Source organism: Pristiophorus japonicus, chromosome 4, assembly GCF_044704955.1.
Source record: "Pristiophorus japonicus isolate sPriJap1 chromosome 4, sPriJap1.hap1, whole genome shotgun sequence".
NCBI lineage: Eukaryota > Metazoa > Chordata > Chondrichthyes > Pristiophoridae > Pristiophorus > Pristiophorus japonicus.
Window position 1 is genome coordinate 232925316 of NC_091980.1, and position 17305 is coordinate 232942620.

The 17305-nt window shown below is 43.9% G+C and overlaps 1 protein-coding gene across 3 annotated transcripts in view; it reads left to right on the forward strand.

Moving 5' to 3' along the window:
- slc35f4 (solute carrier family 35 member F4) overlaps positions 1–17305 on the forward strand; it is a 336248-nt gene that overhangs the window by 273772 nt on the left and 45171 nt on the right. For 2 of the 3 annotated variants that reach the window (XM_070879154.1, XM_070879155.1), the window contains one exon: positions 17091–17216. In XM_070879154.1, coding sequence (XP_070735255.1) covers positions 17091–17216 — 126 coding nt within the window. Of the gene's footprint in view, positions 1–8530; positions 8584–17090; positions 17217–17305 lie in introns of those variants that run through there. The other variant, XM_070879156.1, reaches the window with a different exon arrangement.

A 17305-nucleotide genomic window follows, 5' to 3' on the forward strand; every position in this document is an offset into this window, starting at 1 on the left:
CTTTAAGTATCATTCGCCAGTCTATCGTAGCCAATTCACGTCTCATACCATTGACCATACCATCTTTATTGTATTAATTAAACCATGTTAACAGAAAGTTGCATTTTCTATTTCAAATTTTACATGTAATATGTTACTGATGCATGCATGCAAATTCTTAATATTACAATGAATCTCCTTCAATGAACTTAAGTTTGTCATTCTTAAATGTGTTACGTGAACCAGCAGCATGTAACATTTTAAACATTTTAAATTGTTGTTAGCTCAAGATACTTCCTAGTCCATTAGCTTATGCCATACCATACCATGCTATTTTCTCATTTGCAGAAGAAGATATCGATCAACCATGCCGAGCAACCGCAAACGGGGGGGCGGCATCGCTCAGCTACAACCTTTAACGGAAATCGAAGAGAGTGCAGCCATGCTGGTTGGCCATGAAAGCCGTTTGGCCACCACTTGTGGTCTGGCCAAACCCAGCCATGTGTCTTGTGAGTAATTTGTAAATTGTCGAACTGTATTAAAAACAGCATTAAAAACTTAAGTATGTAACTGATCTAATGTCCTGTAATTATAATGCAAAATGCAATATAATTGTAATGTGCTTATAGAAACATAGAAACATAGAAAATAGGTGCAGCAGTAGCCATTCGGCCCTTCTAGCCTGCACCACCATTCAATGAGTTCATGGCTGAACATGCAACTTCAGTACCCCATTCCTGCTTTCTCGCCATACCCCTTGATCCCCCTAGTAGTGAGGACTTCATCTAACTTCTTTTTCAATATATTTAGTGAATTGGCCTCAACAACTTTCTGTGGTAGAGAATTCCACAGGTTCACCACTCTCTGGGTGAAGAAGTTTCTCCTTATCTCAGTCCTAAATGGCTTACCCTTATCCTTAGACTGTGTCCCCTGGTTCTGGACTTCCCCAACATTGCGAACATTCTTCCTGCATCGAACCTGTCTAACCCCGTCAGAATTTTAAACGTTTCTATGAGGTCCCATCTCATTCTTCTGAACTCCAGTGAATACAAGCCCAGTTGATCCAGTCTTTCTTGATAGGTCAGTCCCGCCATCCCGGGAATCAGTCTGGTGAACCTTCGCTGCACTCCCTCAATAACAAGAATGTCCTTCCTCAGGTTAGGAGACCAAAACTGTACACAATACTCCAGGTGTGGCCTCACCAAGGCCCTGTACAACTGTAGCAACACCTCCCTGCCCCTGTACTCAAATCCCCTCGCTATGATGGCCAACATGCCATTTGCTTTCTTAACCGCCTGCTGTACTTGCATGCCAACCTTCAATGACTGATGTACCATGACACCCAGGTCTCGTTGCACCTCCCCTTTTCCTAATCTGTCACCATTCAGATAATAGTCTGTCTCTCTGTTTTCACAACCAAAGTGGATAACCTCACATTTATCCACATTATACTTCATCTGCCATGCATTTGCCCACTCACCTAACCTATCCAAGTCATTCTGCAGCCTCATAGCATCCTTCTCGCAGCTCACACTGCCACCCAACTTAGTGTCATCCGCAAATTTGGAGATACTACATTTAATCCCCTCGTCTAAATCATTAATGTACAGTGTAAACAGCTGGGGCCCCAGCACAGAACCTTGCGGTACCCCACTAGTCACTGCCTGCCATTCTGAAAAGTCCCCATTTACTCCTACTCTTTGCTTCCTGTCTGACAACCAGTTCTCAATCCATGTCAGCACACTACCCCCAATCCCATGTGCTTTAACTTTGCACATTAATCTCTTGTGTGGGACCTTGTCGAAAGCCTTCTGAAATTCTAAATATACCATATCAACTGGTTCTCCCTTGTCCACTCTACTGGAAACATCCTCAAAAAATTCCAGAAGATTTGTCAAGCATGATTTCCCTTTCACAAATCCATGCTGACTTGGACCTATCGTGTCACCTCTTTCCAAATGCGCTTCTATGACATCCTTAATAATTGATTCCATCATTTTACCCACTATTGAGGTCAGGCTGACCGGTCTATAATTCCCTGTTTTCTCTCTCCCTCCTTTTTTAAAATGTGGGGTTACATTGGCTACCCTCCACTTGATAGGAACTGATCCAGAGTCAATGGAATGTTGGAAAATGACTGTCAATGCATCCGCTATTTCCAAGGCCACCTCCTTAAGTACTCTGGGATGCAGTCCATCAGGCCCTGGGGATTTATCGGCCTTCAATCCCATCAATTTCCCCAACACAATTTCCCGACTAATAAGGATTTCCCTCAGTTCCTCCTCCTTACTAGACCCTCTGACCCCTTTTATATCTGGAAGGTTGTTTGTGTCCTCAGTGAATACCGAACCAAAGTACTTGTTCAATTGGTCCGCCATTTCTTTGTTCCCCGTTATGACTTCCCCTGATTCTGACTGCAGGGGACCTACGTTTGTCTTTACTAACCTTTTTCTCTTTACATATCTATAGAAACTTTTGCAATCTGTCTTAATGTTCCCTGCAAGCTTCTTCTCTGCCCTAATCAAACCCTTTGTCCTCCTCTGCTGAGTTCTAAATTTCTCCCAGTCCCTGGGTTCGCTGCTATTTCTGGCCAATTTGTATGCCACTTCCTTGGCTTTAATACTATCCCTGATTTCCCTTGATAGCCACGGTTGAGCCACCTACCCTTTTTTATTTTTACGCCAGACAGGAATGTACAATTGTTGTAGTTCATCCATGCGGTCTCTAAATGTCTGCCATTGCCCATCCACAGTCAACCCCTTAAGTATCATTCGCCAATCTATCCTAGCCAATTCACGCCTCATACCTTCGAAGTTATCCTTCTTTAAGTTCTGGACCATGGTCTCTGAATTAACTGTTTCATTCTCCATCCTAATGCAGAATTCCACCATATTATGGTCACTCTTCCCCAAGTGGCCTCGCACAACGAGATTGCTAATTAATCCTCTCTCATTACACAACACCCAGTCTAAGATGGCCTCCCCCCTAGTTGGTTCCTCGACATATTGGTCTAAAAAACCATCCCTTATGCACTCCAGGAAATCCTCCTCCACCGTATTGCTTCCAGTTTGGTTAGCCCAATCTATGTGCATATTAAAGTAACCCATTATAACTGCTGCACCTTTATTGCATGCACCCCTAATTTCCTATTTGATGCCCTCCCCAACATCACTACTACTGTTTGGAGGTCTGTACACAACTCCCACTGATGTTTTTTGCCCTTTGGTGTTCTGCAGCTCTACCCATATAGATTCCACATCATCCAAGCTAATGTCCTTTCTAACTATTGCATTAATCTCCTCCTTAACCAGCGATGCTACCTCACCTCCTTTTCCTTTTATTCTATCCTTCCTGAATGGTGAATACCCCTGGATGTTGAGTTCCCAGCCCTGATCATCCTGGAGCCACGTCTCTGTAATCCCAATCACATCATATTTGTTAACATCTATTTGCACAATTAATTCATCCACCTTATTACGGATACTCCTTGCATTAAGACACAAAGCCTTCAGGCTTGTTTTTTTAACACCCTTTGACCTTTTAGAATTTTGCTGTACAGTGGCCCTTTTTGTTCTTTGCCTTGGGTTTCTCTGCCCTCCACTTTTCCTCATCTCCTTTCTGTCTTTTGCTTTTGTCTCCTTTTTGTTTCCCTCTGTCTCCCTGCATTGGTTCCCATCCCCCTGCCATATTAGTTTAACTCCTCCCCAACAGCACTAGCAAACAATCCTCCTTGGACATTGGTTCCGGTCCTGCCCAGGTGCAGACCATCCGGTTTGTACTGGTCCCACCTCCCCCAGAACCGGTTCCAATGCCCCAGGAATTTGAATCCCTCCCTGCTGCACCACTGCTCAAGCCACGTATTCATCTGCGCTATCCTGCGATTCCTACTCTGACTAGCATGTGGCACTGGTAGCAATCCTGAGACTGCTACTTTTGAGGTCCTACTTTTTAATTTAGTTCCTAGCTCCTTAGATTCGTTTCGTAGGAACTCATCCCTTTTTTTCCCTATGTCGTTGGTACCAATGTGCACCACGACAACTGGCTGTTCTCCCTCCCTTTTTAGAATGTCCTGCACCCGCTCCGAGACATCTTTGACCTATGATGTACTAATGATGTAATGTAATTTCATGCATGCATAAGAAGCAGGGCATATGAAGCAGGGATTGCAGCAGCTACAGCTTTCTGGGGTAGTGAAAAGTATTGATAGGTAACATTTCTTGGTAATGTACACTGTTATGTTATAATAAGCTCTGTAAAAATGTCATCATTTGTGTTTTTAAGGTAAACCTGATACACTGGTACAGGTGCAGTTGGCAGCAGCACCTTCAACATCTCCATCGGTGGAGCAGGAGGAACTTGAGGAGCTGGAGCTCCTGCACGAGGCAGCTGTTGATGTGGGGCGGTGGGGGGTGAACCTGCGGTCATCTCAATTGAGAGCGATGAGGCACCGGGACCAAGCGGTGTGCAGCTGGTGATGCCAAGGCGTGACATATTGCACACGCTGACCCCACGGAGGTCAGGTCAGCGAGGTGAGCAATCGCCTACCTTGGAAGGGCAGACGGAGTGCTTGATCTCCATGTGCAGGGAGACGGTCGTGAGCTTATCTGGGATTCAATCAGTTCTCCACGAACTGGAGCCAGTTCTCCACGAACTTCTCGAACTGGTCTGTCATGCAAACTGAGTTAGCTCGACAGACCTTGGAGGGGATCTGAGAGCAGACCGCCGTAACCAATGTCCTTCGGCATGCGTTGCTGGCTGGACACGGCGCTGCACCCCCAGGTGTCGTGTTGGGCCCAAGTGCAACCCCAAGCACTCAGGTGAATACGGAGGATACAGTTCCTCCTGACTCGGAAGACGAACATCGTCATGCTTCGCCTTCCACTCTCACACCACCACCACGGCGTTGCCCGCTGCACGCCAGCTTTGTCTCGGTCTGCGGGGACCAAAACTGGTGTAAGGAGCTAAAACACGGGGTGGGAAAGGACCTGGAGGGAAACGTGGCCGCAGGTAGGGAGGGGGATTGTTTTCTAATTGTTTTCTATATCAATGTTAAACTTTTTAAAGTTCAATTGTTCATTGCTGTTTTTTGGGGGGGGGAGATTGGGGTGGTTGGGGGCATGGGGGGGGGGGGGAGGGGAGGGTGTTGCTGAAATATTTTTAATCATTCGATTTGTTAAATAAATTTTTTTATTGAGTTTAACAATTGTTGTGCCTTCTCTCATAGTTATATTAAGCATAACATTTTAACAATTGTTCTGCATTAGTTGGGCATTGTATTATTTACAAAAGTTTACTTAACTTAATCATTAATGAAAATGATGCCAGGCCACTGCTGGCAAGGCAGAAATGTAACTATGTAAATGCAACTTTTGCTTAACAGTAAATGTAAATGTGACTATCCACAATGAAAGGTCATGAAAAGCGTTCATAAATGAGCTGCTGACGCAACAGCTTAGCAGCTGCGTAACTGCCACTGGGTATTGGTCTTTGGAGTCGGGGGGGGGGGGCGCGCGGTGGGACCAGGGCTAGATCGCCAGGCTGATTTCCCTTCCCTTGGTCCTCACCAGCCTCTTCTTCTGCCTCTTCCTCCTCTTGCTCCGTCGCCCCTCCTTCTGGAAGTGGACCTGCAGTCCCATTTGGCATTAGTTGTCCTCTCCTTATAGCTGGGTTATGCAGCATGCAACACATCACAATAAACTCAGCGACCTGGTCAGGATGGTACTATAGGCCACCACCAGAATGGTCCAGGCATCTGAAGTGCTACTTTAGGACTCCAATTGTCTTTTCGACAATGTTGCGTGTCGTTATGTGGCTTTCATTGTAACGTTTCTCTGCTTCAGTGATGGGATTATGCAGTGGGGTCATCAGCCAACTGGCAAGGCCATACCCCTTAGCCCCCAGCATCTGGTTGATTGAGAAACAAGTCAGGGATAGCACTTTCACGTAGGATGTGCGCATCATGGATGGCTGCCAGGAAATGTAACATTTACTGTCATGGATATTTGTTTGTGATCAACAGCAAGTTGCACATTTAGGGAGTGGAATCCCTTTCTGTTATGAAACACCTCCGTGTTCTTTAAGGGGGATTTCAGGGCAATGTGCGTGCAGTCTATTGCTCCCTGCACCTTGGGGAAGTCTGCTTTTCTCGAGTAACCCAAAGCCCTCCCGGTCTGTGTCTCCCTGGTCATAGGGAAGCTTATAAAGTTCATCCTGCAAGCGTAAAGGGCTTCAGTCACCTGCCAAATGCAGCAGTGTGTGGGCTGCTGAGAGATACGACAGATGTCGCCAGCTGAAGCCTGAAAAGATCCTGAAGCGTAGAAGGCTAGGGCTGCATTAACCTTCACCTCAATAGACAGTGCCATTCTGATGGTGCTGGAAGGCTGAAAATCCGCCTTGATGAGCTGGCAAATCTCATCGATGGCCTCCTTCTGGAAGCGCAGCCTCCTAAGACACGCGTTTTCAGACAAGTTGAGCTAAGATTGCGTTTCTTTGTACCTTCGTTGGCTGTACGCTCGCCTCCTCTGTTTCCTCTGTCTCTATCTATACATTTCTCTGCCACCTCTTCGATTGATCCTTTCAGAAACCAGTGTGTGAGCAGTTACGAATAATGGCACAGAAAGCATAGGCCCCATTACTATCAATAATTATTTTCAATTGCTATAAATGAACTTTTCACTAAAGAATGTGAATCTATTAAACTACTCTCTCTATACAAGCCCCAGTCTGTATACCAATCTCAGTTTAATACTCTCTCTATTCCAGCCCCAGTCTAACACTAGGCCCCATCACTTTCAATAATTATTTTCACTTGGTATAAATGCACTTTTCATTAAAAAATGCCTAATCCACAAGGCTACTATTATTAAAATTAAATATAATTAATTATGTGAGTAGATCGGTCTATACAGCTCCCTTAAATAACTCACAACTGTGTAAGCACGATTTTTTAGCTGCCTCCGATCTTCAAAATGGAGTCCGTAGTGTCCATTTCCTTCTTTAAAGCCCTGGAAAAGCAACTATTACCCAGCCTTGTTCTCGGCGAGCGATCAGCCCGGCCTTGTGATGGCGATGTGCTGAAAGTTGGGATGGGGCTTGTGTGGGTGATCAGTTCGGCGAAGTGAGCTGAAACTTGGGGGCTTATTTTTCTGGCGATCTTTCTGGCCTAGTTTCCACTTTTTCCTGAAAATGGGTGATAGAGATCGATTTTGGGCGATATATGGGCCATAGATGGGCGATATGAAGTGTAATGTCTAGCCGATAGGTTCCTTCAACTGTACTGGTGATATTTAGGCACTCAGGCTGTGGGCCCTCATGATTTTGGCATGGCACCTTGCTACTTCTTTAGGGCAGGCACAGATTAGGTTGGCAGAAAGGTTATAATTGTTAAATTTTCATTCAATGCTGCTCCTTCGCTGGTCTGATTATATCCAGATGGCCATTGCTCACTCTTAGATTGATTGTCATTTGATATGGTGTTGTGGGGCTTGCAAATGGCCCTTTATACAGGCTTACTTACTGCTGGCCATACAGCCCAAAATTAATGTTATGATCGGAGGGGTAGGGGGTGGGGGGACAGAAAATGCACCTGTCCCCCTCTGCTTGAAATGGGTCAGAACCAAGAATTAAGGGATTCCACCCCAAATTCCTGCCACTCCATTCCCACTGCACTTGCTTGCTGTGCCTCCAAAACTTTTGAATTTCTGTGTTTATTCTTATGGCTCCAGCCAATTACCTGCTGCAATGATGGTGGGATGATAGAAATGGCTTTGATTCGGGTGGGGTTGCTGAGGGTTGTCATCAGCCATGAGCATAGGAGGTAGCCCCATATCCCCAAGCTCTTACGTTCCTGTGTGAGTGGAAAACTGGGGGATGGATGAGTGTCGCAGGATAAAAGCGTTGTGGCATTGCCAGCCAAACTGGCACAGATCTGCAAGCTCCATCTGCGGTGATCCATATCAGTTGAACTTTGATGAATTGAATGCCTTTCCAGTTGACATAAGCTGCTGGCTCATCTTCTGTTTCCCTATGGCACCTTGAGTGCAGTCTATTATGCTGGTTCTGCTGCAAATGGCTACAAAGGTCAGCCTGGGGAAATGCAGCCTCCTGATGCAGTGTTGGTCAGAAATATCCAGGAAAGTGACTCGGCTTATAGACCTCGGCTGAGTGAGGCCTTCTCCAAGCAGACCCCCTTACCTGGTATCTTCTAGCAGGTCCACCTGCTGCTCATCCTGGTTATTGAGCCCAACTGTTCCTCCATCCACAGCAAGGAAACAAAAAAGGCACCCATGGCAAGTAGTGAGTGCTTAACCAGGGTAAGGCAAAACAAAATCTGAATCAGCAATCACGAAGCTCAGAAATTCCTTGGAAATCCACTAAGATCTGAGTGCCTGCTGCCAAGTATTCCTTTAAATAGTACTTTCAGTCATGTCAGTCAGTTTGTGAAGCCAATCCAGTGAGTCCCGCCTGGTTAAAATCACGTTGGGGCCCTAATTACATCATAGAACCCTGAATTATGCATTTATTAACGAGGCATCTATCTGTTTCCACCAGAGTCAGCTCCTGTGTTAAAATGGCGGTCAGCGGGTTCCTGGCGGGAAAGGGGTGGTAAGTCAATTCTTGCTATTTTAGTGACCAAACCGCCCGTTCCCACCGCGTAGGTTAGGTTAAAATTGCCCTGTTGTTTTTATCTTAGCTGACTTAAACACAAACACACTCTCCCAGATCTCACAGTCAGACAATTTCAACTATGTCTATCCGGACAAAATCAAACTGTAACCACAACAGTATGTGACCTTCAGTCCACACAGCTACATTTTAGATTGTGTTGCTCATTGAAATACAAGTAGGATATTGACAAGTGAAAATGCTGAACATCAGTATTCATAGTGAGGCAGTTTTACTGCTGATTTTTGAAACCGCTTCATGTTCTGAGAAACATCTAGAATTCATAAATCATTCTGTCTGTTGGCTGGGTTAATATGCTGACTGTTGTAATCACGAAGAGTTGGGAAATTATTCAGACATATGGCACACAATCCTTTCACAGATTATCTGTCATCACTATTTTAAGAATTTGCTGCATTTTCTAAACTGCTTATTGTGCATTGTCAGTGTTATGCTACATCCATACTATAAGAAAAACACTCACGGTCTATTGCAAAGGGCAGGCAGAGAAAATGACACCAAAATAGTACAGTACAATGTCACAAACCCGGCATCCTCGGGACCGAGACCGTGCTGATTTTTGAATTTTTCCGGATTTCGGACAAGAAAATCAAGAGCTTATGTATGCTACCGAAACAGACAAAGTACCAATGGTGGCGTGGGTCAGGTCAGGTTGGGCCGAGTCGAGGGTCATTTGGCAAGGCTTGGCAAGGCTCGGACCGATCGCCCGCCATTTAAAACATAGCAGTGAAGCCGAAAACTAGTCGGGCCTGCCAGTTTTTGGACTATAATTCAGGATTTTATTTTACTGAATATCAAATGGGATTTTCTCAAAAATGTCCGGTTTTTGAACAATTCCGATTTTCGTACAGCCGGATTTGAGACGTTGTACCTGTACCAAAAAAAAACTCATTAGTGACATGTTGAAAAAAAGTATATTTTCTAATGTTTCACTAAAGCCATAAAAAGCCTACTTACCGGTACTTTTACCCCTATTCCTTTGTAACCTAGATTTAAATAAATGTTAATAAAAATATACAGCATGATTGAAATGGACGCTTTGTTTGCTTCAGAATGGTGGGCGACAGGATACTCTCATTATTCTTGACCACAAGGTAGGGAGAAACTAGGAAAGGAGAGGAAATAAGAGGATGTGTAAACCTGAACCTCGTGAGTATGAGTCCACATAAAAAATGGGGATTCAAATAGTTCAGAACATTCCCAATGTTCTGTACAGATACAGAAGGAAAATTCTCAGGACCAGGTAATCTGTCATTGTAATGTCCTTACACACTACTATAAATTCACACGAGGCACATTCTGCAGACAAGGTCACTCTGTGACCCGAACCTTTATTCACAGGACCAAGAAGTGATGACCCTGTGTGGGACCTCCCTTTATATACCTGGATGACCAGGTGAGAAGTGTCTCCCACAAGTTCACCCCCTGTGGTCAAGGTGTGCATTTCTTAGGTGTATACAGTATGCAGTGTTGTTACAAGAAGATTACAGTTACATGAAGGTTACATACATGACACCCATGGAAACTATGAAAATGTTTTTTAGGGAATAAAAAAATTAGGTCATGTGGGTTATTTTTTATGTGGTGCTACCGCTGGGAAACTTGCGACATATCAGTGAATCGCTGGGGCATTGCGCACTATTTTTCAATATGTGCTTCTGGTGACAGCATAAACATGGAAAATTATGCCCTGTATGTCTTTTCCAAGAATCTTGGGAGCTATTTCAGTTCTTACTATTAATCAGTTCTTCTCCATGTTGAACACCACTTGGAAGAAGCACCGAGAGTAGCAAAGGCACAGAATGAACTCTGGGTGGGGGACTTCAATGTCCATCACCAAGAGTGGCTCGGTGACACCACTACTGACCTAGCTGGCTGAGTCCTGAAAGAAATAGCTGCCAGACTGGCCCTGCGGCAGGTGGTGAGGGAACCAACATGAGGGTAAAACCTACTTGACCTCGTCTTCACCAATCTACCTGTCACAGATGCATCTGTTCATGACAGCATTGCTAGCAGTGACCACCGCACAGTCCTCGTGGAGATGAAGTCCCGTCTTCATACTGAGGACACACTCCATCAGGATGCACTACCACTGTGCTAAATGGGATAGTTTCAGAACAAATCTAGCAGCTCAAAACTGGGCATCCACGTGGCGCTGTGGGCCATCGGCAGCAGCAGAATTGTATTCCACCACAATCTGTAACCTCACGGCCCAGCATATCCCTCACTCTATCACTACTATCAAGCCAGGGCACCAACCCTGGTTCAATAAGGAGTGCAGAAGTGCATGCCAGGAGCAGCAACAGGCGTACCTAAAAATGAGGTGCCAACCTGGGGAAGCTACAACACAGGATTACATGTATGCTAAACAGCAGAAGCAGCTTGCTATAGACAGAACTAAGCAATCCTACAATCAACAGTTTAGATCAAAGCTCTGCAGTCCTGCCACATCCAGTCGTGAATGGTGGTGGACCATTAAACAACTAACAGGAGGAGGAGGCTCCATGAACATCCCCATCCTCAATGATGGCAGAGCCCAGTACTTGAGTGCAAAAGACAAGGCTGAAGCGTTTGCAACCAACTTTAGCCAGAAGTGCCGAATGGATGATCTATATTGGCCTCCTCTTGAGGTCCCCAACATCACAGAAGCCAGTCTTCAGCCAATTCGATTCACTCCACGCAATATCAAGAAATGGCTGAGCACAGTGGATACAACAAAGTCTATGGGCCCCGACAACATCCTGGTTGTTGTGCTAAAGACTTGTGCTCCAGAATGAGCTGCGCCTCTAGCCAAGCTGTTCCAATACAGCTACAACACTGGCATCTATCCGACAATGTGGAAAACTGCCCAGGTATGTCCTGTCCACAAAAAGCAGGATAAATCTAACCCATCCAATCAGTCTAATCTCAATCATCAACAAAGTGATGGAAGATATCATTGACAGTGCTATCAAGCGGTGCTTACGTACCAAGAATCTGCTCAGCGATGCCCAGTTTGGGTCCTGCCAACACCACTTGGCTCCAGACCTCATTACAGCCTTGGTCCAAACAGGAACAAAAGAGCTGAATTCCAGAGGGGAGGTGAGAATGACTGCCCTTGACATCAAGGCAGCATTTGTCTGAATGTGGCATCAAGGAGCTCTAGTAAAACTGAAGACAATGGGAATCAGTGGAAAAACTCTTCACTGGCTGGAGTCATACCTAGCACAAAGGAAGATGGTTGTGGTCAATGGAGGTCAAATATCTCAGCCCCAGGGCATCACTGCATGAGTTCCTCAGGGCAGTGTCCTAGGCCCAATTATCTTCAGCTGCTTCATCAATAAGGTCAGGAGTGGGGATGTTCGCTGATGACTACACAGTGTTCAGTGCCATTCACAACTCTTCAGATAATGAAGCAGTCCATGCCCACATGAGCAAGACCTGGATGACATTCAGGCTTGGGCTGATAAGTGGCAAGTAACATTTGTGCCACTTAAGTGCCAGGCAATGACTATCTCCAACAAGCGAGAGTCTAGCCACCGCCCCATGAAATTTAACGGCATTACCATCACAGAATCTCCCACCATCAACATTCTGGGGATCACCCTTGACCAGAAACTTAAATGGACCAGCCACATAAATACTGTGGCAACAAGAGCAGCTCAGAGGTTGGGTATTCTGCAGCGAGTGTCTCACCTCCTGACTCCCGAAAGCCTTTCCACCATCTACAAGGCACAAGTCAGGATTGTGATGGAATAATCTCCACTTGCCTGGATGAGTGCAGCTCCAACAACACTCAAGAAGCTCGACACCATCCAGGATAAAGCAGCCCGCTTGATTAGCATCCCATCCACCATTTTCAACATTCACTCCCTCCACCACCGGCGCACCGTGGCTGCAGTATGTACCATCTATAAGATGCATTGCAGCAACTCTCCAAGGCTTCTTCAGCAGCACCTCCCAAACCATGACCTCTACCACCTAGAAGGACAAGGGCAGCATGAGAACACCATCACCTGCAAGATTCCTTCCAAATTAGACACCATCCTGACTTGGAAATATATCGCTGTTCCTTCATCGTCGCTGGGTCAAAATCCTGGAACTCCCTCCCTAACAGCACTGTGGGAGTACCTTAACCACACGGACTGCAGCGGTTCAAGAAGGCGGCTCACCACCAACTTCTCGAGGGCAATTGGGGATGGGCAATAAATGCTGGCCTTGCCAGTGAAGCCCACATCCCAGGAACGAATTTAAAAAAATATATAATTCATGAATCTTCAATTCTCAACAATTCTCTTTGTATGAGGGAACTTTTCATTTTGTGGCAGCTAACTATGAACAGCATAGGCAAATTGAGGTAGAAAAATGCGTGATGGTTTTGTGTTTGCATTGTGATTGTGCCTAAACCAAGAAACGGTAACTGGCCGGTGTCAAAACTTGAACAGTGACTGTGAATGATCTTCCTGCTAGCTTTGAAGACCAATGTTGCCATGAATGGCTCTTCTCTCTTGCTCTGGGGTGATTAGATAGTATATGTCAATTTACTATTTCAAGCTGTGTTGAGAAGGTTTTTGAGACAACACCGAATAGAGTAGTAATACGATATACTTCTATTATCCTGATCAGTCTTGTACCAAAAGTTCTGTTTTGATGCTTGTGCTCAGAATGTTTCAGATAAATTATGGATTACATAGATTGCTTCTGAGTGATGATGGATGTGACCTAGTCAGGTGCATGATGCCATCATACAAATGTTGTATTCCTGGTCAGTATAGATATAACGAGCTTCATTAAATGAAATGCTCTGGTATAGAGTTTTATTTCCTGAAGGAGAGCTTCTAGGCTGATCTGGAGGAGCTTTGCAAAATTTACACTGTACACTATATTCTACATAATTCAGCCACACCATATGAGATCACTGTGGATCTACCCCATGTTTCTCACTCTGTGTAACCACATGTGAGCTTCATAGTATTACTTTCACCAAGGTGTTATTAAAAGATGTTAAAAATAAATCAAAGACAATACACATCAATATTCAGTGTTATCTTTGTGTGTTATGTGATCTACGTTGTGACTTTATCCTTTGATATCCGGTTGCTATTTCTAATTGCCGATGCAGGGCTTGCTGTTAATGTTCCTCGTGTGTTATCCATGAAAGAAGCAAGCACATCAACATTGGTAACTGAAGGTCATCTCAGCCAGGCAGGCAGCACAGCTGTTACTCACTCATGTCTCAGGGGCATTTATACCTCTTCAGTTAAAAGGGTGGGTAGCTGACCTGCTTCAAGCTTCTTCTATGACTGCTCTGATATTGCTTCCCTCCTTGTGCAGCATTACATAGGATTACACAGGATATACGACACAGAAACAGGTCTTTCGGCCCAACCAGTCCATGCTGGCGTTTATGCTCCACTCGAGCCTCCTCCTGGCTTTCTTCATCTAAACCTATCAGAATAACACTCTATTCCCTTCTCCCTCATACGCTTGTCTAGCCTCCCTTTAAATGCATCTATAATATTCACTTCAACCACTCCCTGTGGTAGTGAGTTCTACATTCTCACCACGCTTTGGGTAAAGAATTTTTTCTGAATTCCCTATTGAATTTCTTGGTGATTATCTTATATTGATGGCCTCTAGTTATGTTCTTCCCCACAAGAGGAAACCTAATTTTAAAGACCTCTAATAGGTCACCCCTGAGCCTTCGTTTTTCAAGAGAAAAGAGACCCAGCCTGTTCATCATTTCCTGATATGTATACCCTCGCATTTCTGATATCATCATTGCAAATCTTCTTTGTACCCTCTCCAGTGCCTCAATATCCTTTTTATAATATGGCAACCAGAACTGTACGCAGTACTCTAAGTTTGGTCTAACCAAGGTTCGATACAAGTTTAGCATAACTTCTTTACTTTTCAATTCTATATCTCTAGAAATAAACCCTAGTGCTTGGTTGACTTTTTATGGCCTTGCTAACCTGTGTCGCCACTTTTAGTGATTTGGACATTTGTAGTGTGAGGATCCCTTTGTTCCTCTATCCCACCTAGACTCACACCCTATTCTTCCTAACAAAATGTAATACCTCACATTGATCTGTGTTGAACTTTATATGTGTTTGTCAATTATATACCAATTCTTCAAGTTTATTAATATCCTCCTGCAATTTGTTGCAGTCCTCCTCAGTATTGACTATTGCCCCCAATTTGGTGTCATCTGCTAATTTAGAAATTGTGTTTTTGATTTCAAAGTCTATGGGCCAGACTTTCAGCTTCATTGTCGGCGATTTTCTTGGCGTTACAGCTGGTTTTTCGCCGGGCGAGAGTTTCCAGGTAAGTTTTTGAGCGTTATCGCCCACATCTGAAGTCACCGCCGGGACCAGACCGTCCACGTGCAACGCCGAGAACAACCGCCAGGGTGTAAGTTTGGGCTCAACCGCCGATGTCCAGATCGCCGAGAGACCCGCCCTGTAAAAGCTGCTTTTACAGGGCGGTAAGGGGGGGGAACCCTGCAAAGAAAGGTAAGTTAAAGGTTATCTAATTATTTTTTTTTAATTTTACCACAGTGATTAGGATTAAAACTGTCTTGGGAATGCTTTATATGTGTTTTTTTTTTTAAATAATTTTTTCTTTAAGTTTTCCCCCTTCCGTAGGCCCAACCATAGCCTCAGCCTAAATGTTTGTACTTACTGTCCATTCCGGTAACGACTGCCCATTTGGCTAACTTTGCACTTGCCCGCCGAGAAAACCGCTGAGAATGAGTGTACAAAGCCCATTTTTTTGCCGGGCGATCAGTTCTACTTCCTTTACCCTCAAAATGGAAATTCTCGCCCGCTTTTTTTCGCCGAGCGTTAGCGATCCTTCTCAGCGGGCAATCGGGCATTGAGGACTTTTACGGAAAGTCTGACTCTAAATCATTAATATAAATTGTGAACAACAGTGGTCCCAGCACTGATCCTTGTGGAACACCACTACCCACCTTCTGTTCTTCTGTTTTCTCCTTTAGTAGGGATACCATTATTTTTCCTACCACCGATGTTAAGCTGACTGGTCTATAATCCCCTGGACATATTCTATCCCCCTTCTTAAATATATTACGTTAGCTATCCACCAGTCCTCTGGCACTAAACCTTTTACTAATGAATTATTAAACATGTGTAGTAATGCCTCTGCTATCTCTTCCCTAAATTCTTTTAAAAAGCGTGGATGCAATCCATCCGGATCTGGGGTTTTATCCTCTTTGAGTTTGATTAGTTTATTTAATATATCCCCTCTTTTTATTTTAAATGTAATCTCATTATTAACCTCATCATCCAATGTCATGTCCACCTGTTCTATCTCCCTGGTAAATACTGAAGCAAAATAACTATTTAATGTGTCTGCATCTCTCCATCATTATCTGTGATATTATCCTATCTATCACTTCATGGCCCTATTCCCAACCCAACCTTCCTTTTTTTATTGATGTGCCTGTAAAATAATGTACTATATTATTTTATTTGCTTGATAATTTAATTTCATAGTTCCTCTTTGCCTTCCTAATTGTTCTTTTGACGTCTCTCCTAATCTTGTTATATTCTCCCTTATCCTGCACTCCCCTGCAGTCTATGTACTTAATGCCAGCAGGGGACCACTGAAGGCAGCTTTACACTCTCAGCAGAAATGTGGGGTTATTTTTCATAAAACTACATTTTAGTGAAGTAGTATTTTCATAATTAAGTGCAAGTGACCTTATGCAGAAAATAAAAGAATAAAATATTCATATGGTACTTTGAGTACGATCTGAGCACTGAAATGCACATGAGTCCACCAGATCAATTTCGCTAAACATAGTTTTGGAAAGAAACCAACACAAAGCGTATGTAAGAGGATACAGTAGAGTCCAGCAGGTTCAAACCTGTGCCAGGTTTTTGACTAGATCTATTGGCATACCAGTAAGTAAAGTAGAAAATATCCTGGGGTGCAGATGTAAACAATTGTATGAAGAACTTGTGAACAGCAATATAATACAATAAGCATATATAGGAGATCCTACACTCAAATACTGTCAAATGTCTACAAGAGCTTTTACCTTTAATGTTGGAATAACTTACACAATTCTCCCATCTCTGGAGGAAGCTTAAGAATGTGCTTTTTCTTCCTGTCAAATACTATGAATGTTGAAAGTAAATCTGTAAAGTGAAATAGGCTGTCCTAATTAATAACATCCATTCATGTGTAATGCTAATTCACATCAATGTATTGTCATTAGCTAAAACTGGCATTTGTATAGGGATTATAGAAAAATATAAACATTTGGAAAGACTGTAATAAAAGCTCTTGTGTTTGTTAATATGGTACACTGGAGATTTGTTCACTTTAATCTAGCAGGAATTATAAAGTGTTTGTTTAAAATATTTTTAAATATTTTCAATTCTCTTGCCCTCCCCTATCCCCCAACGTTTGTACAATAGATAGTTGCTGCAATCATGGCAATTACTGGGATTGTAATGATGGCATACGCAGATGGTTTCCACGGCGATTCAATCATTGGAGTAGCGCTGGCTGTTGGATCTGCCTCCACATCAGCATTATACAAGGTAAATGCACCAACTTGTATTTTCTAACAATTAATCACATTTATGGTTCTGGGATAATGGCTCTTAATGCTTAGAACTGGCATTCAGTG